Genomic DNA, 24,237 nt, shown 5'->3' with positions numbered 1-24,237 from the left:
TCAATATGAAAACTTTGTGGGAAGCTATTGGCCACAGCCTGCTGAAAATCCCATCAGCCGATTCAGATGAAATAGATCAAGTTAATCATGGAAAACCAAAACCAGGGTGGCCATATGGGAACTTTAGCTTCACTCCTGAAAAGAATTACAGTTATATCCCAACTGCAGCAGCAGCAGCAGCACCACCACCACCACCACCACCACCACCACCACCACAACAACAACAACCACCACCACTTGATCTTGATAATGCAGAGAGCAGAAAAAAACACAAAGAGAAGAAGAAAGGATGACATAATATGAAATGGAAAGAGAAAAAGAGGAAGGAGCTGTATTACAATAAAATTGTCCCCATCTTATATGCATACAATGGCATAAGTATATAAATTTCACTAAAAAAAAAAAAAAATTTAAAACATCAGTAAGTTTTCAACAGGTTCACTCTAGCTTTTAAATTTAAAGATATTCTTTTTTTATGCCAACAGAACTAATGACTTGTAGTCTTGATTTAAATACTTTCTGGTACTGTACCTTAATCTTATATCCCGAGGCATGGCCAACAAGTGGAGGACTCCAAGATACATCAGTCACTTTACCACTATGGACGGTTACAGAAAGATTGGTTGGTGCATCAGGTGCTGGAGAGTACACAATTTCCTTTTTTAATATAATGTGTCAGCTTGTGTGGATCAAAATCATTATTTCAGAAGTTTACAATGACATGCATTAAAAAACGTAAATTATACAGAAATAAATAATACAACTCTACAATGTTTCAGCGTGATGCAAAGCAGTGTGAAATACAGTTGGATTCCCACATTTTGAGGAAGGTAACTAACCTGTTGTGATTGAAGCTGTCCACGTCAACAGATCTTGAAAGCTGGAATTTGAGTAATACAGCCAAAAGTTGTATTTTGTGCCAGGAAGACCTTGAGAAAATTCTATAACATCTCCAATATCCTTTGAGGCAATTGTAGTATTTGGTGCTGGCTTCCCATGTGGCGGTGAGTAGTCTAAACGATAAAGCCCATCTTGACTGAGATTCCCTGGGATTTGGATTGCAAGATCCGCACAGCTTGCAAACTGTAACATAAAAGAAAGGCATTCTGTCAGGTACATAAACAAATGATTTTTTTAGACTATCTTTTGCAAGCACATAATTGGAAATCATGATAGACGTGTGTCACAAGTGAAGAGTAGGTGGCAACAAAACAAACAAACACACACACACAACAACAACAAAAATAAAAACAAAAACAACTATGTAAGCAGGTACAAAAATCTCCCATTCCCACATCCTTTCATCCCAATAGCTAAATTATCATCATGTTGTTCTGCTTCCAAATAATGGTCTGGGTGAAGCCTCATTCCAAAGTCAATGGAAAAAATGCTCTCCCCTGTGCTCTCACACTCTCAAGTATCTCTATTCCTTGGTGCATTTCAGAATGTTCACAGTGGTAGTTCTCTGAGTGTATTCGACTACATGTCATTAGGTTTTCACATTTTCCACTATATTACTTGCAACTACAAGTGATTTTCATGTGTCAACACTTCTAATCTGGTCTAGAATCTTACACCTAAAATAAAGCTTAGGAATACCATTTTTATTCTTCTTTTACCACCTTCTCTCAGAACCCACAATTCACTAACATACTGTACTGCAGGTCTTGACACTATAAAATATCTTATTCTTAGATGTTTCCCTATACAGCCTCAGACTCCTTTTTATGTACCCATTTAACGTGCTGAACTTTTGTAGTTCTCTAAACATGTGTTATCAGAGATTTTACCAAACGGCTAAAATGGCCACCATGTCCCAGGTGCAGAATGTCCACCTAACACTTTCCAGAGTCAACAATAAATTATTTTTTCAGTATTTCATATAATTATTGATCGAAATTAAAATTTTAAAATGCTGTCTTTGTCTACTCACTAAAAAGTATAATTTTACATAAAATATTTAACAATATAAGCCAAGTATTACACGATTCACTAACATGCAATGCTGTGCTCCCAATTTACATTCTCAGAAATTTCTTCTTCAAATTAAGGCCCATGTTTGATACCAGTAAATTTGTCTTGGGCAAGAATGTCCTCTTTGCTTGTGTTAGTCTGCCTTTTATGTCTGCCTCTTTGTCCCCCGTGAGTTATTTTGCTTCTGACGTAACACAATTTCTTTAAATCATCTACTTCATAATCATCAATTTTGATGTTAAGTTTCTGGCAATTTTTTGTTTCTGCTACTTCTTATTACTTTCACCTTTTTCTGGATTATTATCAATCCATATTCCGTGCCCATTAGACTGTTCATTCAATTCAACAGTTCCAGTAATTATTCTTTGCTTTTACTGAGAACAGCAATGTCTTCAGCAGATCTTATTGTTGACATCATTTCACTCTGAATCTCAATCCCACTCTTGAACCTTTCTTTTATTTCCATTATTGCTTCTTCAAAGTACAGACTGAACAGTGGGTAGTGAAAGACTACATCCTGTGTCACATCATTTTTAATAACAATACTTCATTCTTGGCTCTTCCACATATTGTATATTACCTGTCTTTCACTGTAGTTTACCCCTATTTGTGTGAGAAACATTTTACACCGAAACATATCAGCACACACACCACTCCAGAGTGAAAATTTCATTCTGGAAACATTTTAGACTGACTATCGCTATTCCTTGGGCGCCATATCCAATTAATGTGTCTTTCTTCCTTTGTTAAGTGCAAAGACAGAACAGTCTCTCAGGTGCCCGTGCCTTTAACTTTCCTAAAGCCAAAATAATCGTCGTCTAATAGATCCTCAATTTTCTTTTCCATGTTATTCTTGTCAGCAGCCTGGGTGCATGAGCTGTTACACTGATTCTGCGATAGTTTTCGTACTTTCGGCAACAAACGTCGGTGGTCAAAGTAGCCGAGCCGTCGCTGTTATCGTGGAGTCGTGATTTCTAATACAACTGAGAAGGGAGATGGCGGATTCACGTCCCGGGACTTCGCAGGTGCTGGAGAGGATCACGGCGTAGTTCCTGCCGGCCGATATACCCGTTGCTGAAAGGTCCATCCGGGAAACCGCCGCAAGGCAGTCCTTCGTCTCACCGTGAGTCAGGTAAAGTCAAGGACATCAATGCGATGCAAAACGGGGGATAGATAATACCGCGGTCACACCTGAAGAACATCTCCCGCTGCGCGGAGAAACACGTGTTTTAACACAATCCCTCGTTTTTTTGTGATATGTAACGACAACTGTTCATCTTCTGAACTTGACGCCTGCAATTCTCTTCTCTGCGAGGGTATTCTTAATTCAATTGGTCAGAATGAACATTATGGTATTTCACCCGGACGGGGGAATTAGAGCCGGTTAAAGTCGGCCGATAAAAATAAGCTAGGGCGTATGCTCAAGGCAGTGACCAGAAACAGTCTCTTAGGACGAGCAACTGGTGACGCGTTAGTGCCAGTAACAATCCTTATCACCACTCGTGATCGAGCACTCATTCAGACGCACGGCAGTAAAAAGTTGAACATGTCTTCTGCAATACGCCCATTTCTTTTAAGATACAAATCGAAGGTATTAACTTGGGAGACAGCACTGTTTCTGTATACGAGGGCACATGTTGAACGTACAGCTAGTAAACGGGAAACAAAACTCAGCACAACACAGAATGGCGCCAACAATACCAGTGTACACTGCACTATATGCTGGTTTACGGTTGGTAGCAAACCAAAACAATGAATGTCTTCCAAAGTCTTACATTCTGACGACCACTTGCGACTTCCAGCATCCAGTGTCTCCCTGGAGAGCGCGATTAGACAACCAAGATTTTCATATGGTTCCCGTAGTTTGTCAGGTATGTGTCGAACTGCTAATCCGTCTCAAATTTACCAAACTGGGGAAATCCTTTGCGGCCGGTGTGGCGAGCGGTTCTCGGCGCTTCAGTCTGCGACCGCTACAATCGCAGGTTCGAATCCTGCTTCGCGCATGGAAGTGTGTGATGTCCTTAGGTTAGTTAGGTTTAAGTAGTTCTAAGTTCCCGGGTACTGATGACCTCAGATGTTAAGTCCCATAGTGCTCAGAGCCATTTGAACTCGTTTACACCACTCACAGCAAGCTAATATCTAGCTAGAAAGGATTGACAGCTCTGTAACAGCTCGCCCTGCACATCTGGATAGAAACGACAACATTAGTAATAATAATAACGGTTAAGTGGTACTATGAGTACAGTGTGATCTCCACTATAGTGACAAAATATGGATAAGTCTTATAGCTCTGTGAATTATTAAATCGCTTCTCACAGTAGCAGTCTCTAAGCTTAGTAAAGGAGGGTGCATTAACGGTGACAGGGTATCAGACTGTGCAGCTACGACGAGCAACAATATCTGCACCAGAACACTTTTTTTTTTTCTATAGGGCGATATGTATTTCACAATTTGTTTTCCGCTTTCATGCAAGCTTCCACCTTTGAAAACATTTTGCCTTTAGTTCTTAACAATAAATCATTCTCTTTTTTATGTTCTCGATGTATTTGCTGGATGATTCAAAATTAACAGCAAATTTCGATGTGATAGTAAAACCAGTTTCTATTTCACAAAAATAGATTTTCACTTTCCAGGGCTAATAGGCGCATCACGGCGACCAACAACTCGAAACAGATTTGTTGTTGCTTCAAATACTGCAAACACAATGGCTATGCAAATTTCCACTGAGAAAACTTGGGATTAAAACCGGTGACCTGTGCACAAGCCACATCTAGAAAGGGAGTTCTTGCGATCGAACTTGCATGTTTACACTTACAATAGGAACGCGCCGAAGTACTTTGAAATGTGTTTTCGAAGCTTGTTCGTCTTCCGCCGTGACAATCGGCACTTAACTGCACGACTCTGGAAAATGAAGGTTATCTTCTGAAACGATTAGCGCTCAACACGTACCGGTAGTATGACAGAAATAATACAAGTCAATGATGACTGAACACTCGCATGTAACATTTGCACAAATTCAGACCTCACTAGGTAGCTGCCCAGTTGGGCGTCACATTCGCCTCGACCGGTGTTAATTGGTACTCTGCAAATGCAATGAAGACATTCTAAGACAACTCGGAGAATAAGGGTGTGACCGTACCTCGTGTTACCAGACAGTGAGGATGTTCGAAGAAGCAGACTGTTTTGCATCCAGAATGAAGAAAAGCGTGTGAAAGTTTCGAGAAACCGCAGGTTAAAAAAGAAATCATTCTTCATAAACAGTAGGCATCCAACCAACGTTCCTGGGGACTCGCTGTGTGTTACGTAAAACAATACTTGCTTCAAGCCGTTGGCTTTTGCTTTCGAAGCGCCCAAAGACGATAAAAAGTCCAGTTCTGTGATTCTAAAATTTCTCCAGGTTATTTCGTCAAATCCAGTTCTCTTTCAACTACGTTTTTGTTACCTATTTTTGACAGTGGCAATGTTAACTAAAACGGTACATTGACTGTTTAAGCTTCAGGGTGCTAGATGGCGCAGTCATTAGCGACCGTCCAAAAGTGATTAAAACTCATTGTCAATTAATGAAACGACAGAAAAAAATTACTGTATACAACGACAAAGAGAAAATTTGCGATACTAGCGGCTGGTTTTAAGCAGTGACGTAGTGAACATAGGCTCACACACGGGTTCTGTTGTGGGTAAGGTAGGTGGTAGACTTCGGTTAATTGGTAGAATACTGGGGAAGTGCAATCAGTCTACAGAGGAGATATAAACTACATCGAGAAAGTCTGCTAACAAAGTTTCAATAACCGGTTGTAAATGGTGACTAGTAATATACTACAACAGCCATACATATCGCTGACAAACGCATTCAAACAATCATTCTTCCTGCGCTCGATAAGTGAATGGAGCGGGAAGAAACCCTAATAATTGGTACAGCACCCTCTGCCATGCAGTTCACGGTGGTTAATAGAGTATGAAGGTAAACGTGAAAATGCGTCAAACATCGTAAACGCGCAAGGCGACTATTACATCATACCGTTTGAGATATTTTGAAACACAATAATACAGACAGTTTTGATTACGAGAATTTACTGCAAAGGAAATAAAATGTTCCAATTGCAATCACATATAAATAGGAGAAATGAACCGATTATCGCAAGAACAAGTTCTACAGCGTTAGACATCACGACGCTCAGTACGAACTAAAAAATTAATTATAGTAAAATCGTAACTAGTATTGGAAAATAAAGTTTAGCTACGTTAAGTTCAAAAGGTGACTTTCATAGCCAGTTTCAGTAGTAAGTCGAAAAGGGGTTTGGCAAAAAAAAAAAAAAAAAAAAAAAAAAAAAAAAAAAAAAAAAAAAAAAAAAAAAAAAAACGGAGTACCGCAGCTCTAAAGCTGTAGTGGAGAAGACATAGAGCACAATTTTTTTTTTAAATATTCGTACACAAATGTTAGCTAGCATGTTTGTAGCTTATGCGGAGACTGCTGCACGTACATCCAAATATATGCGTACTTATTGACAGTCCATCGACGTAGTTACATGAAGAATTGCAACTATTTATCGCAAAGGAAACGAATCGAGTATTATATATATATATATATATATATATATATATATATATATATATATATATATATAATATAATCGAGTATTTTATATATATATAATACTCGGTCATTTTTGAAACACCATATATATACACAGGGTGTTTGAAAAATGACCGGTATATTTGAAACGGCAATACAAACTAAACGAGCAGCGATAGAAATACACCGTTTGTTGCAATATGCTTGGGACAACAGTACATTTTCAGGCAGACAAACTTTCGAAATTACAGTAGTTACAATTGTCAGCAACAGATGGCGCTGCGGTCTGGGATACTACAGTACGATATTTTCCACATATCCACCATGCGTAGCAATAATATGGCGTAGTCTCTGAATGAAATTACCCGAAACCTTTGACAACGTGTCTGACGGAATGGCTTCACATGCAGATGAGATGTACTGCTTCAGCTGTACAATTGTTTCTGGATTCTGGCGGTACACCTGGTCTTTCAAGTGTCCCCCACAGAAAGAAGTCACAGGGGTTCATGTCTGGCGAATAGGGAGGCCAATCCACACCGCCTCCTGTATGTTTCGGATAGCCCAAAGCAATCACACGATCATCGAAATATTCATTCAGGAACTCAAAGACGTCGGCCGTGCGATGTGGCCGGGCACCATCTTGCATAAACCACGAGGTGTTCGCAGTGTCGTCTAAGGCAGTTTGTACCGCCACAAATTCACGAAGAATGGCCAGATAGCGTGATGCAGTAATCGTTTCGGATCTGAAAAATGGGCCAATGATTCCTTTGGAAGAAATGGCGGCCCAGACCAGTACTTTTTGAGGATGCAGGGACGATGGGACTGCAACATGGGGCTTTTCGGTTCCCCATATGCGCCAGTTCTGTTTATTGACGAAGCCGTACAGGTAAAAATAAGCTTCGTCAGTAAACCAAATGCTGCCCACATGCATATCACTGTCATCAATCCTGTGCACTATATCGTTAGCGAATGTCTCTCGTGCAGCAATGGTAGTGGCGGTGAGGGGTTGCCGCGTTTGAATTTTGTATGAATAGAGGTGTAAACTCTGGCGCATGAGACGATACATGGACGTTGACGTCATTTGGACCGCAGCTGCAACATGGCGAACGGAAACCCGGGGCCGCTGTTGGATCACCTGCTGCACTTGCTGCGCGTTGCCCTCTGTGGTTGCCGTACGCGGTCGCCCTACCTTTCCAGCACGTTCATCCGTCACGTTCCCAGTCCGTTGAAATTTTTCAAACAGATCCTTTATTGTATCCCTTTTCGGTCCTTTGGTTACATTAAACCTTCGTCGAAAACTTCGTCTTGTTGTAACAACACTGTGTTTTAGGCGGTGGAATTCCAACACCAGAAAAATCCTCTGTTCTAAGGAATAAACCATGTTGTCCACAGCACACTTGCACGTTGTGAACAGCACACGCTTACAGCAGAAAGGCGACGTACAGAATGGCGCACCCACAGACTGCGTTCTCTTCTATATCTTTCACATCACTTGCAGCGCCATCTGTTGTTGAAAATTGTAACTACTGTAATTTCGAAAGTTTGTCCGCCTGAAAATGTACTGTTGTCCCAAGCATATTGTAACAAACGGTGTATTTCTATCGCTGCTCGTTTAGTTTTTATTGCCGTTTCAAACATACCGGTCATTTTTGAAACACCCTGTATATATATCGTAAAGGGAAAGAGACTAATAACTGGACAAAGCGTTAGAATTCTCGGCGAAAAGGTAAAAGTAGTATTTTGTTTTTCGTACCCAGCAGAGATTAAATAAACAATTTCCTTCGAAACCAACGAATATATGACAATTAATGTTATAACGAAGTTGCTTTGAAAATAAGCAAGCAGCAATGACGTCACGGCGACTATTAGCATTATGTCATTGGTCAAAGCCAAAGGCTAGTATCGAAAATTCCTCTTGACGCTGGTACTCGAATAAAAACCAAAGTTAATTACATAACCTAATTTTAATGCAAATATAAGTGCAAAAAGTTTGGAGAAAGCGGTATTATATTTGTTTAATCGCAACATTTTTGAAGCTGTCTGTCGCTGGTCTTCATGCATCTAAAACAATATTCGCTTCGCCATATTACCTACGTTTGCCCTGTTGCTCAACATAACGAACCAACACGGCGAAAATGTGGCCGAGTGTTGTGGTAGAGGGCGAATTGGAAACAGCGTCGTAAGGTCAGTTATACAATACGCCACGTAATGGTTCTCAGATGATGACTCTGATATTTAAACATTGTAGGTGGCTTTAATGAGAAAGCTGAGACTAATGCGCCACATGACAAGAGCATAGCAGACTTAAGAAGCGTACTATTCTTTATTTGTTTGTCATGGTAGCCTATTTGAAACATACAACAGTATGTTATATCGCAATGCACTTCTAGAATTTGTAGTAACAGTGAAATATACGTCCCGTACATTCAGGTTACGCTTTACGTTCGCAAATTTTCTGATCAGTTAACAGAAACGAAATTTAGTTTATAGTTTTATAACTAATACTTAGTCCAGCACATCGCATCAATTGGTTTAGCATGTTGCGTTCTGTGTAACTCCAACAATACCAGTTACAGTTCGAAAATTATTTCCGTAGTAATAAGTTGTAATATTCTATGTACGCACGTAAAGCACTTTCTGCAGTCCCTATATATTGCATACATTATCCCTCTTGCGATATAATACAATAGTTACAGCGTTAAGTGATAGCTGTTGCTAAGATTTTTCCCGAACAGGCTACATGATAAGAAAACTACCAAAATGATTAATTCTGAAGAAGAAGTCGTTGTAAAACGTTTAACAACACTCTCAAAGAGTAGAAAAGTACCTGATTTCGACTCAACACAGTACGCATAACATTGTTTTCCACCGCGTCTTTCTCAACTTCTACGAGAAGTTGCTTTGTAGTACAATATATACTGAGATGGCGGATATCATGGAATAGCTATATGCACATATGGCAATGGCATCTCGTACACGACGTATAAAATGGCAGTGCATTGGCGGAGCTGTCATTTTTACTCGGGGATTAATGTGGAAAAGTTTCCGACGTGATTGTGGCTGCACTACGGGAATTAACAGACTTTGAACGCGAAATGGTAGTTGGAAGTAGACGCAAGGTACATGCCATTCTGGAAATCGTCAGGGAATTCAATATTTCGAGATCTACAGTGTCAAGAGTGCGCCGGGGACATCAAATTTCAGGCATTAGCGGACAACACAGTGGGGCACAGCCAACACTTAACGACCGAGAGCAGCGGCGTTTGCGAATGTTTGTCAGTGCTAACAGACAAGCAACACTGCATGAAATAACCGCAGAAATCAATGCGGGACGTGCGACGAACGTATCCGTTAGGACACTGCGGTGAAATTTGGCGCTAATGGGCAATGACAGCAGACGACCAAGGCGAGTGCCTTTGCTAACAGCACGACGTCGCGTGCTGCACCTCTCCTAGGCTCGTGACCATACCGGACGATAAGACTGGAAAACCGTGACCTGGGCAAATGAGTCCCGATTCAGTGGGTAAGGGTGGATGGTAGGGTTTAAGTGTGGCGCAGACACCACGTAGCCATGAACCCAAATTGTCCATAATACACTGTGCAAGCTTGTGGTGATTCCATAATGGTGTGGACTGTGTATAATGGGTCCTCTGGTCCAACTGAACCGATCATTGACTGGAAGTGGTGCTTTTTTTTCTGCTTACAAGGGAACCTCCCAATCGCACCCCCCTCAGATTTAGCTATAAGTTGGCACAGTGGATAGGCCTCGAAAAACTGAACACGGACCAATCAAGAAAACAGGAAGAAGTTGTGTGGAACTATGAAAAAAATAAGCAAAATATACAAACTGAGTACTCCCGGCGTAAGATAGGCAACATCAAGGAGTGTAGGCAGAAGGTCACCGTGGTCCCGTGGTTAGCGCGAGTAGCTGCGGAATGAGAGGTCCTTGGTTCAAGTCTTCCCTCGGACGAAAAGTTAACTTTCTTTATTTTCGCAAAGTTATGAATGGACCATTCGTTCATTGACGTCTCTGTTCACTGTAATAAGTTTAGTATCTATGTTTTGCGACCGCACCGCAAAACCGTGCAATTAGTACACGAAAGGACGTGCCTCTCCAATGGGAACCGAAAACATTTGATCGCAAGGTCATAGGTCCACCGATTCCTCCACAGGAAAACACGTATGATATATTCTATACAATGTTGGTGACGGCATGTGCGTCACATGACAGGAATATGTTGTCGACGCACCTAACTTGTACACTTACCGAATGCGTAAAAAGATTTTTCTACCTTGCCCGATTTAGGTTTTCCTGTGGATGTGAGAATCACTGCCAAAAAAGTGATGACGGACAGATAATAACTGTCTGAAAATAAAAAATTAAACTTTTCACTCGAGGGAAGACTTGAACCAAGGACCTCTCGTTTCACAGCTGCTCACGCTAACCACGGGACCACGGCGACCTTGTGCCTACACTATCCTTGATGTTGCCTATCTTACGCATGGACTACTCAGTGTGTATATTTTGCTTATTTGTTTCATAGTTCCACACAACTTCTTCCTGTTTTCGTGATTGATCTGTGTTCAGTTTTTCAAGGCCTATCCACTGTGCCAACGTGTAACTAAATCTGAGGAGGGTGCGATGGAGAGGTTCCCTTGTTAGATAATATCTGCAGCAATTCATGGACGTCATCTTCCCAAACAACGATGGAATTTTTATGGATGACTACGCACCAATGTCAATTGTCGAGCGGATGATTTGGCCACCCAAATCTTCCGACGTCAATCTCATCGAACATTTATAAGACACAATGGAGATGTCAGTTCGTGCACAAAATATTGCACCGGCAACATTTTCGCAATTACGGATTGTTAAAGAGGCAACATTGCTCAATGGGGACTTCCAACGATGTGTGGAGTCCATGCCACCGCCAGTTGCTGCACTACGCCGGGCAAAAGGAGTTCCGACACGATAACAGACCGTATCAACTTTTGTCAACTTTTTTAGAATAGAAGGCGATAGCGTGAATCTCCACATACTTCATACATTGGAGTTACATATTCAAGTATTATCCCTACCAACGTTAAACATGGTAATACCGATTATGGCTGTCAAAAAATTGCACATACTACGGCTACAGTTTCGAACAATCGTCCTTTTGAAGCGAATATCATAGAAATATGCTCATAGGCAAGAATACAGCCGTTATTCAAAAAAAAATGTTCAAATGTGTGTGAAATCTTACGGGACTTAACTGCTAAGGTCATCAGTCCCTAAGCTTACACACAACTTAACCTAAATTACCCGAAGGACAAAAACACACGACCATGCCCGAGGGACGACTCGAACCTCAGCCTCAGCCGGGACCAGCCGCACAGTCCATGATTGGAGCCGTTATTCATATGGTCCAAATGGCTCTAAGCCGAAGGGACTTAACATCTGAGGTCATCGGTCCCTAGAACTTAGAACTACTTAAACCTAACTAACCTAAGGACATCACACACATCCATGCCCGAGGCAGGATTCGAACCTGCGACCGTAGCAGCAGCGCGGTTCCAGACTGAAGCGCCTAGAACCGCTCGGCCACAGCGGCCGGCACAGCCGTTATTTCGAACTTGAAACGAGTACGAGCGCTATCCAGATCACAGAAAAGGGCAAGCATACACAGACCCGTGGTAATAAAATGTCGTATATTCTATCGTTCGCATTGTCGCACGTGACAAGTGAATTACAAACGCGGATCAATTTTCTCGAGTCTTCCATAAATGTCAAATCAGTAGTCGCGGTACTTTCTAACATTAAGAACATTCTAAAAAGCAGCACTACAAAATCTCCCCCCCCCCCCCCCCTCTCTCTCTCTCTCTCTCTCTCTCTCTCTCTCTCTCTCTCTCTCTCTCTGTGTGTGTGTGTGTGTGTGTGTGTGTGTGTGTGTGTGTGTGTGTGTGTGTGTGTGTGTGTGACCATTCGCTGCGATTGGTCTTTTACCTTTCCCACCGATTATTCTCCTCATCCCATGATCTGTATTATAATTGCTGTCTTTTCTTGTGCCGCACAGTCTTGCGACAGAACAGCTCTCATCCCGACCCTAGTGTTCTTTTATTGCGAGCTTCTGAGGAAGCCTTCATGAGTCAGTAATTAGTGCGGAGTCGCACACGGCCAGAGAAACGCGGCTGTTCCTCCCCATCGTGTTAGGCTCACGAAATTCAAAAGGACAGAGAAAGCTGACGTGCGAGAGAGCGAAGCCAAGCCCCGGCACGCCCAAAGTCGCGGAAAGTGCCGGTCCAACTTCGCTAGCGGAGCGCTAACGGTATCCAGCCAGCACCCACCCTGCCGCCTCACCTCACAAGGGCAATGACACCCGAATGAATTCACTTGTGACGCGCTCTTTCGTATTTTCTGCGAAGCTCTTCTGCATATTCCGTAGTAACGGATGGTGTGCGAAAAAAGTCTATTATGTTTAACTGTTGACTGCCAAATCCCTCCGGGACAAACGTCATTGAACGAACTAAGATTTTTTTTTCCCTTTCTTTTACTGTTTCGACTTCTTCAGTGAAACCATAGTGTAACCGGAAGATGCGAAACGCAATAAAATAACTCCCTTAATGCCCCTGTAAACTATCAAATGCGTTTGACAGAACTACTCTTATCCAGTCACGAATTTGCCAAGGAAGCTCGTACACGTTCAAACAACGTTTGTCAGTTTAACCTACTTTGCAGCAGATGCTGTAAGAAAAATGACTCGGATCTAGGAGATGGCTTAAAATGAGAGATTTGCCCATGAATATCTGCTAAAGGGCATGTTACCCTCAGAACCCGATGATTACATCAACGTTCCTCGAATGGACAATGAAAACTATTAAAACTTGAAAAGGTCCTCCTAAAAGGGCAAACGTATCTGCCAAGTTCGCTGTTATCTAACCACGGATGTGTCAAACAAGCTCGTACACGTACTAAGAAAGCTTGTCAATTTAACCTTAGTTTTGAAGCAGCAGCTTTTCCTGTATGCTCTATTTTGGCACAAGAGAGAATTGCTACAAATGCAGATAAGCATATTTAGTAGCGTGGAGGGCTGCATCAAACAACTCTTCGGACTGAAGACCACGAAACAACACAGACTCTGACACTGTGTTTAAAGAAGAAGAAGAAAGCAAGACGCTGGTTCAAGGAATGGTTTGAAATGAGAGAGAAATATGCAACTGAAAACCTGTTAATGGAAATGTTACATTCAGAACCTGATGATTACATGAACTTTCTGCGGCTGGACAGTGAAATGTTCACTAATTTGCTTAGCGTTACTTAGTCCTCACATTGAAAAAGAAAACACAAATATGCGTAAATTTATTCACTTCAACTTATTCCTCTTACAACAGTTCACTAAAATACCACAACGTAGAAACATGTAGCCCACATCGTCCATGAAAGAACGGAAGAACTTCGATTCCTTTAATTTCATTCCTCTCCCGCTTGTATATTACTATTTGCATAAAATGCTGATTTTGTTCGTAAGCTCTTCATGCTATATGCCTGGGAAAGATTACCATTTTGGTAATTGCCAGTGCTATTTCGTCAAACTTTCCGTAAATCAAAATTTCTGCCAAACACCATATATGCTTGACAAACACGTCAAACAGCACCGTACACGGTCAAATATTTGGCAAGCATAGTTAAGTTTGACAAAATGTTTGAACGTTTACGAAGACTTTTACAAGACGGTCGCTGCGTTAGATATGCGACACCAATATCCTTTTTTGCACATTTAATTAAACATATCTCACGACGTATCTGCAATTCCACTACTATTCTTGTATCTATGATTCAAGTGTTTGGGTGCCCCGACACTGATCCTAAAATCTGGGGTTCGATTCCCGGTCAGTCCTAGGATTTTTATTTGTCACTTATCACTTATCTCACCTCTGATAAAATTATTAACCTGAGAAGCGCCGAGCTACACGGTGGTTAGGAATCCCCTATCACTGTCTGGGTTAAGTCAGATCAAAGGCCTAACGAACCTGTGAAAAAATGAGCTGTACTTCGGATCTTTTCTGTTACCTCTATCAATCCTAGATGTTACGGGTCGCAGGCTGGCAAGCAATAATTATTGAAGCTCTAGCGGTAGTCGTGTTCGCAGGCAAAATTACTGATTTCAGGTCCGCCTTTTATGCAAATATATATAAACTCAAGGTCGTTTCAGCATCTTTGTGCCACCGTCAGTGGTTATTCTTTACTAAAGTATGTAACATGTAAACATACACACACACACACACACACACACACACACACACACACACACACACACACACACACAGAGAGAGAGAGAGAGAGAGAGAGAGAGAGAGAGAGAGAGAGAGAGAGAGAGAGTAAGTATTACTTGTGAGTGAAGTTCCACAATAACATGTATTTTGTTTGTGTGAGCATATGAGAATGCGGGCGAGAACGGATATTTCGAAACTCACTGTTCAGTAGTCGCGAAATATTTCCGCACAACAAAATGACTTTTATAAATAAAGTTATTTGTTAACTAGTCAACCAAACTGACAGTAATATAGTTTAATTGCAGATGGCGACCTATCAAAGCTACCAACAGACAGTAATGTAAAAAGGGTCCTACATAACCCAACAATGAAGAAAAAATTAAGGTAATAATAATAGACAAGAACTGTTTTAAGCCTAACTTCATTAAAATAATTACATCTTAATACTTGTTTCCGTTTTACAGAATTGAATAAAATGTCTACTGACGATGGCACAAATTCGATTACCGTACTGACGTCTGCCGGCTCACTCATAGTTCGCATATGGAATGTGTGTGTAAAAAAAACACACTTTCAGAGTTTCTCTTCAAAAAGCAATATGTGTCAAATCTGTACAATGTTTGGTTCTTGTACAATAAATAACGGAAAGCGTTCTCGGACTTTATGTACACCCTGTATTAGCGCCGTCCTCCGGCAGTCTCACGGTGTTACCTTTGCTTTCGTGAAACTCGAAGCCACATATTTATCAAATAAAAATAATAATAATAATAATAATAATAATAATAATAATAATAAAGAAATTAACACAACTAATCGAAATATCCATACCCAATACAACAAATATACAGAAGAAAACAGGAGAAAAAATTGAAAAATACATCCAACTGGCTGAGGAAGTCAAGGACATGTGGCATCAGGATAAAGTTGACATTATTCCGATTATACTATCAACTACAGGAGTCAAACCACACAATATCCACCAGTACATCAACGCAATACAGCTACATCCAAACTTATATATACAACTACAGAAATCTGTAATTATTGATACATGTTCAATTACCCGAAAGTTCCTAAATACAATGTAACATATACCGTACAGTTAAAAGGAAGTCACGCTTGATCAAGGTCCGCGTCACCTTCCATTTTTGACCAGACGTGGCGTCTGAGAGGGGAGAGAAATAATAATAATAATAATAATCTGAAGATGGTGTATTTGAAATCCCCGGCAGTTGTGGTACAAACCAACATTTTCTCGGTCAACAATACCTACGCGATGGACAGCTGTCAATAAATTTCAACTACGACACGCTCCTTCGTTTACTTGAATATAACTCAGCCAACTTCTATGCGTTCCTAAACTTCATACAGATTATGCAGCACACCTTTTCAGTTGGTTTTATTCACTCGACGCCGGTCATGGTACTACCTACTGGTACTATTCTACCAAAAGTGAGTATGAACGCCACGTTTAGAATTTCACATTCCGTTGAGGTCGATGTGGTCCCGGACGGAATATTTTCAGATGCACCAAGAGCCACAACGGAAATGAAACCATCGAGATGTTCACCTGAAGAGATTCATGGAAATAAGCATTCATCCACATATCACTCATCCACATCGCTTGGCCAACGGGCACGTGTTTGTTCGAGGGGAACGGGTTAGCTGTTCCAATCCATTAGGTTTAAAATCTTCCCGTACTGCTTATTCCAGCCACTTGGCTCCTTAAAACATAGAATAACACGAGAAAGTGGATTAATTTCGGCGCGAATGTGGATGGAGAAGTGAACCGATAGAGCCAATATGAGAACGGCAACATGATTCTATACTGCCAGTGAGTAGCGAATCCTCGTTATAATCACAATGGAACGCCTCTAACTGACCCGCTGGCAGCAATGTCATACGCAAACCGTTCCTGGTTTCTGTCCAAGTGCTTCGCGCGGTACTGTCCTTCGAAAGTAGAACAGCGAGAATACGCGCGCGTGAAAACTTCCAGTAGTATAGTTTCCAGCCTATCTTCACTTACGATATAATTAGAGTATTTACGCTCCATACGCGACGATGATAGATTGAAACATTTTAGTACAGAGATTTAAACTTCACAAGCATACATTGAAATTAATTCCTCCACTAAGATAACTACACCACAGAAAGCTGGTGCAGTGTGGGAACTTTATCAGAAAGAAGACACATATGAAAACATTACCACGTGAACAGTGGTATTCTTTGCTAACGGCAGTAAAAAGTAACATGTAAATACCGACAAAATGACAGACACGCCAAGGACCCATCAATTTCCAGCTACTTGTTACTTGTTTAGACAAATGGATTGCAGAAACTGCTGTGGAACTTGCTACTGCATTAAACTCAAAACAATTTTAAGTGCTGTTGTTTTACCTCTACGGCATTGTACAGAGAAGTACGAGTTACGTGCAGTTAATCGTAAATGGGGCAGTTCCCAGACTTTCATTAAGTGTCAAATTAATTCCGCTTCTATTAACATATTTATAGTACCGTGACGAAAAACAGCTTGCGTATTTTACTAGTACACTTAAGAAACCAAGATGGAATAAATCGAACGAAAACTCGCCCATGAAAATGTGCTCGCAATGAAGGCAATTTTGAGAAGTCAAACAGTGGAAGATAACGTAGATGTTGAAACGTTTTCCGTCGACGAAAACGTCTTGCCGACATGGGAACAAGATGTTTGTCAAACAAGAAATAAATTTTAGCCTGAGGTCTGGATGAATTCTACTGCACCATGTCACCATAGGTAGATGTGAAATCATTATGTAGTAACAAGCTCTGGATCCGGTCTTCTGCCATCCATTTGTTTGCCTGTAAAAAGATAGGCAGGGAAATTGTGGCGTATCTGTTTGCCTAACAGTCCTAACATATTCCGGCACAACTGTCTTAATGAATTAAGATACATGCAACTATCATTACCTGGCACGATGACTTGCACGGAGGGCCGTTTCTTAAAAACGTTGCAGCAGTTCTCGACACCTTCAACCTTTACCTCCTACGGAGATTCAGCAAGACCAAGAAAAACAATCATTTACAAAGAGCAGATTTTCATCCTATCATTCGTTTCGCCAGTTTTGTACCATTCTACAAACTATACAAGAGTAACTTTTTACACGATGGTCCACATAAGTGACGCTTTGTCTTGTAACTGCAGTTGCCAGATGGCCTGTGCGGTCGTCATCTTTCAACCATATCTTGTGGTTATCTACAAACTTCTGTGTTTCATTCACTAAATATTCTTCTTGATGTTTCAGAGTCTGCAAATGCTCGACGTGTTCATGATTAGATATCTGACATGAACCAATTAGTCGCTGGCAAACTGTTCTAAATGTACCATAAAGACTTTTCTAAAAAATTCAAATGAAACACAAACGAAGACTCCCGGACAAAGGGGAAAGGAGCTGTGAGAGGGGGGCAGCAAAGAATATTAGAGTTTAACGTCCCGCCGAGGCCGGCCGCAATGACCGTGCGATTCTAGGCGCTACAGTCTGGAACCGAGCGACCGCTACGGTCGCAGGTTCGAATCCTGCCTCGAGCATGGATGTGTGTGATGTCCTTAGGTTAGTTAGGTTTAATTAGTTCTAAGTTCTAGGCGACTGATGACCTCAGAAGTTAAGTCGCATAGTGCTCTGAGCCATTTGAACCATTTTTTCGTCCCGCCGAAGATGGGAGTACGCTCCAGCAGAGGGAGTGTGAAATGGTAGAAAAATCAAACAGTTAACCCTGGCGCTCTCTCTCGCGTGATAGGAAGGCATTGTAATCGACGCACATAGTCCTCAGGCCAATGTACACCTCAAACAGTTCTTAATGTTGTGACCGTCTCCTTTCTGCTGTAACTACTCGCTTTGCAACTTTAAACAATTCATTAATCTCATGTTTGTTTTGTATCCGGCCTCCACTTCGGTTAATTTTCCTGTTCGTCTTCCCGGTCGCCCAGCAAGGGGAATGGCTGTTATGGAATTTGTGTTAATAATTCCAAGCAATATGTGATTTCTCCCCCCCCCCATTTTTACTGCATATTGTATGTTTCATTATTTTGGAACTCTTGGTGTCTGGTCGTGATGTCCATTTTTTCGGATTTTGTTGGTCGCATTTGTCCTTTTGACACGGAACCTCTGGTTCCCGACAACATTGCGGTGAGAGTGTCCTTATTTGATAAATTTCTCCTTTTTAATTTGTTATAATTTCGAAATTTTTCCCCCATCTGATATTTCAGAAAAATACTGTGGATTAAGCAACTGTCCTGAGGTTTCTTTATTTTTCAAAATGCCAATGTAGAGTGTATGGCGGAGGGTACTTTGCACCATTGCTGGTCATTTCCCTTCCCTTTCCACTCTAAAATCTCCTTAATGCGGGAGACCGATTGAGGCAGTACGATCGAAACATTCGGTAATGAATCTGGAAGCACGCCTCTGAACTGATTTGATGTCATCGTGTATCCGTCCTGCTGGTGACTTCCCCACATACTCGAGCAGTGCTCAAGAACTGGTGGCACATGTGTTGTGTACGCGGTCTTCTTTATAGGTATGCCACATTTGCCCAGTACTCTCCCAGTAAATCGTAGAGGGCCATTCGCCTTCCCCGAAGCTGAGCTTATTTGCTCGTTCCAGTTCATATTTCGTAGCAACGTTACGCCTCGATTCTGCATCAGATGGAACAGAGTCGAGTAGCATTAATACTATATTCGAATATTTTCCTACCCATCGGCAATGACTTACTTTTACACGTATTTAAAGCTGCTAGCTGCTATCTGCCGCGCCAAATAGATATGCTAACTAAGTCACCTTGAATACGACCCTTTCCTGCACGCAATCAGGCCGGCTGCTGTGGCCGTGCGGTTCTAGGCACTTCAGTCCGGAACTGCGCTGCTGCTACGGTCGCAGGTTCGAATCCTGACTTGGGTATGGATGTGTTTGATGTCCTTAGGTTAGTTAGGTTTAAGTAGTTCTAAGTCTACGGGACTACTGACCTCAGATGTTAAGTCACATAGTGCTTAGAACTATTTGAACCATTTGTACGCAATGGCATCAGTAAAGTCTCTCATACCGCTGTACACTTTCTCAAGCATCGTAGAGAACAGCAGCGATCCCACCACACTTTCTAGGGGCACTCCCCACGTTCCTTTGGTCTCCGACGAATATTCGCTGTCCTCGCAACGTGTTTGTGCTTAAAACGGCTGAACGGTACACGGTACAAGGCCCTAGTTGCAGGCTGTCTACCGTCTTCCAGGGGCAACAAAAGTTTCGTTTTCAATATTTCAATGAATTATCGACCGAATTTAAAATTTTAAATCTACTCATTAAGTGGTATAATAAGGTTTAGCACAATAAGATAAATATAAAAGTCTGTGTAGTGTCAAAATACTTCACGACACGAACAGCATCTGCTTAAACTTGAGGTTAAACTGACATACCTTGTTGATGTACAGACTTGTTTGACAAACCTGTGGATAGAAAAGAGCGAATTCGACAAACAAGTTGGATCGTGTACGCCGTACGGTGTCCACTAAAGCTATGTTTCGCACAATCTATGCTTTCTAAATCCACTCCGCTCGTGGACTGGGAGTTGTGTTGTCCTTACGGTCGTATCGTCATTATAGACTAAATTATAAAGGAAGGTCAGCGTTGGCCGTAATATTGATGTTTTATTGATAGCAGAATCGATTTTCGATCACTTAGTGATCATCTTCAGTGCTGTACAAATTAAACTCAGACACTGGTATCAAGTTATCAATAACCAAAACTGAGAAGCGATCACAATAACTGTGATCAGTTATTGTGTGTCAGTTATTGTGATCGCTTCTCAGTTTTGGTTATTGATAACTTGATACCACTGTCTGAGTTTAATTTGTACAGCACTGAAGATGATCACTAAGTGATCGAAAATCGATTCTGCTATCAATAAAACATAAATACCACGGCCAATGCTGACCTTCTTTTTAATTTAACATATATGGTCATTGTGCACACAGCACTCCATGGAGTCGCCAATCAATGTCATTATAGACATCAAATATCATTGCTGATTTATGGATAAGAATCTCTCCAGGAAACTAGTTACATTGGAGCTTAGAATATGCAGAAGGATCGCTGCATACCAACCTTACACACATCACCTCTCTACACATATTCGTACGTAACAAAGTCACTCACTGTAGTTTCTGTCTCTCAGGAATTACTGTAGGAACGTTGATACAGCTAATACTAACGGACAGTGTTGCACATGCCACTGCTACGGTACCAGGAAGCCGGTGTGAGCTACCACGGATTTCTCAAACATTCTGCAATACAGGATGTATCAGATAATAAGTTTTTTGGTTACGAGTTAATGTTTAAGGTGTGTGAAGGAAAAAGTGGGAAAGAGTCACACAGAAATTGTAGTTCGCATCAAACTGGCTCTGCAGTCGGGTGGACGAGGTGGCTCAACAGGTCGCAGCTCCGTCATTGCCACGAGATGTCACTCTTAAAGTCCAGTTAAACGCGGAACAGTTAACATTGATGCATCCTGAGAACAGACACGCAGTCTTTATCCTTTACTGTTGTTTATCAAAGTAGTAAAGAAGGAAACACAAGGGGAGTATGGACGTGTTACTGAAATTTAAATTCAGGGGAAAGGATATCAATGATATTTGTCGGTGACAGTGCTATCCTCAGTTAAAGTAAGGAACGACTGCAGGACCTGTTTAATGGAATGATCAGTATACTTCGGGCAGAATATGGGTTAAGAGTGAACGAAGAAAAACGAAAAGTATTGAGGAGTAGCAGGAACGAATTCAGCAATACACGTATAAAAATTAGGGATCATATATAGTACATGAAGTGAAGCAACACTGCTACCTTGGAAACAAAATTCGCAAGACTACAGCATTTTGAGGAAGTTGTTGGACGGTCGGAAAACCGGAAGAGAACAGTATGAAGCGTTACAGAAGACTGCTAAAAATTAACTGGACTGATAAGATCAGATATAGAACAAAGGCGAGGAAAGGAGTATGTGGAAAACGTATTAACTGTGAGAAGGGACAGGATGTTAGGGCATGTGTTGAGGCATTACGAAATAACTTTCAGGACATTAGAGGGAACTGTAGAGGTTAGAAACTGTAGGCGACGATAGTAACTGAAATATCTGACACATAATAGGCGAAATTAACTGTAAATGCTACTCTGAGATGAATAGGTTGCCACTGGTAAGGAAATCGTGACAGATGGCATCAAAATCGATGACCGGAAAAAATCCTGGCTTATGGATGCCAAAGATATGGACAGACTTCAGCGATGTGGCTAATGAGTGCCTTGTCAGATATTTTGTAGAGTACAATGAAATGAGTTCACAGGACAAAATATTAGTCGGCTGTCGGTGGTGTAAAACTGGTGGCAAGCAGTCATGTCACCCTCATACGTCGTGTCAGGCAGGTTGTGCGTATGTGCTAGTAAACTAGTTGGCTTCAGCGCAGTAACATGGATCGTGGAGGCGTGGCAGAATGGCAGAAATAAGTTACTCATAACCACACTGAGAATGAAGTTGCCCTATTTGTTGATGCATCAACGCGGACTGCCCTGTCTAGAAGAAACGGTGCTACCACGCGCAGCCTTGTCGGCGCAACGAAAGAAGAGGCGCGGAACACGCCTGGGGGCGAGACGAACACAAAGAGTGTTTTGACTCCGTGTGGACGTCGGCTGCGATCCGTAGTGTGCCAAGGAAGGCACATGGGTAGAGTGCCGCCATCATGGATGATGAAGAAGAAGGCAAGTGGTTCTCTACAACGGTGAACGGATGTACAGTAAGTGGAGCTTTGGAACTTTTGAGGGCTTGTGACGGTTAGAACTGAGGGTTCCAGGTTTAAGTCCCACCAGAGGATGTGGTCATGTTGAAGGTCACGGTAAAACTGTTAGAAGCGTGACGGGATACTGAGAACGCCGTTGAAAAACACGACTACTGGAAAAACGCGTTTTAAGGAAGCAGAGCGTTCATTTATAAAGTTTAAATCTGATGACACTTGGCCTGTACTTTGCGGTAAATAGCTAAAGGCTTCTTATTGACGTTGAGGCTAGACAAGGATAGCACGATTAATTTGGGAGGCTGACTGGTTAAATGGGTAAATGTTAAGCACATATTTGTTTTTCCGGGTGCAGTATGGTAAAACTGGTGGAAAATTGAAAAGGAAAATGTAAAAGGCTGTGTATCGGGCTTTGAATTTGCTCACTGTGAATAAGTCTTACGATAGCACAATTTTCTAAGTTAAGTTACTGATTCATCTTGCAAAAATTGCCTGCAGCCTCAGAAACGGTCGACGCGTGGTGTATATAGGAAGAAAAGCGTAAACATTTCCAAGCAACAACTTCTGTGTTTGTTTAATGAAAGCTATCTTATTTAATCATTTTTCCTCAAATTATGGTCTGTAAGTTTAAAGTTTTTGTAAATTTAAAAGGTTGAAAATGTTGAGTAGCTAAGGTGATAAAAGACGTTATTAGTAACTTTTTTTATATTAATGCTTGTCAATTGTGGAAGATTTAATATCTGTATCTGTTGAAAACTTTGAACGTCATTAATGCCTGATGGTAAAAGAAGCCAAATACTGGATATATAACTCGACAGTTATCACTATTAACATTATGAGCAAGACTGGTCAAGTGTTACCCTTTAACTAATTTTGTTAAATTTTCTGAAATTAAGTCTATGATCTTTTTAAAAGAATATTATCATCAATTACCTTAGTTGCGTACGATTTGAGTGTTGCGCCGACGTTGATCTGTGTGTCAATGACGTTGTAAAATTTCTGTTTGGCTTTAAGTATACCACTAGTTCGCTCCACATCCTATAATTCCGTCCGTCCGTCTTTCTCTCTCTCTCTCACTCCCCCACCCCTCCCTCCCCCCTCCCTCCCTCCCTCCGAGGAACGGGTACTAGTAACAGGTACCGTTCAGTTCAAGTCCTGTGGCCTCGCTGGAATAACAGGAGAAATGTACACTCTTAACACCTGACGAATTCTCTGCAGCAAGTTACTAAAATAGCAAGCGCTTCCCTCATTTGTTAAAGTAGTTACATGAACCAAAGTGACCATAACTGAGGTGAATACACCATTAATTTATTTATCTAATAAACGTGAACATGAACTTTAATTGACCGTAATGCGATTTTTATTTAATCGTCCGATTAGGTAATTTCGATTACGCATCATTGTCTAGCATATTTGTAACAACTATACTTCATGTAATTTTCAAATCACTGTTAATTACAATTTTGCTATGACGCATAGTCGAAATTAGCCAATCCCAAGATTAAATAAACATCACATTACATCCTACTGCCGATCATGTTTACGTTTGTTAAACATATGGAGGCTATGGATCCCCATAAATACAAAATTTATTTATAAGCTTGAAAGTTGGATGTCTATGAATATGCTATGTGCC

The 24,237-nt window shown here is 41.2% G+C and overlaps 1 protein-coding gene across 4 annotated transcripts in view; it reads right to left on the bottom strand.

Annotated features, from left to right (window-relative positions):
• Positions 1-24,237, bottom strand: part of LOC126354729 (tyrosine-protein phosphatase 10D) — a 341,160-nt gene that overhangs the window by 134,715 nt on the left and 182,208 nt on the right. For all 4 annotated transcript variants that reach the window (XM_050004587.1, XM_050004588.1, XM_050004589.1 and 1 more), the window contains exons 2-3: positions 840-1,083; positions 532-638 (exon numbers count right to left, since the gene is read on the bottom strand). In XM_050004587.1, coding sequence (XP_049860544.1) covers positions 532-638; positions 840-1,083 — 351 coding nt within the window. The remainder of the gene's footprint in view (positions 1-531; positions 639-839; positions 1,084-24,237) is intronic.

The sequence above is a fragment of the Schistocerca gregaria genome, chromosome 3 (genome assembly GCF_023897955.1).
Source record: "Schistocerca gregaria isolate iqSchGreg1 chromosome 3, iqSchGreg1.2, whole genome shotgun sequence".
In the NCBI taxonomy this organism is placed as follows: domain Eukaryota; kingdom Metazoa; phylum Arthropoda; class Insecta; order Orthoptera; family Acrididae; genus Schistocerca; species Schistocerca gregaria.
This window is presented reverse-complemented; position numbering and strand designations above follow the sequence as displayed.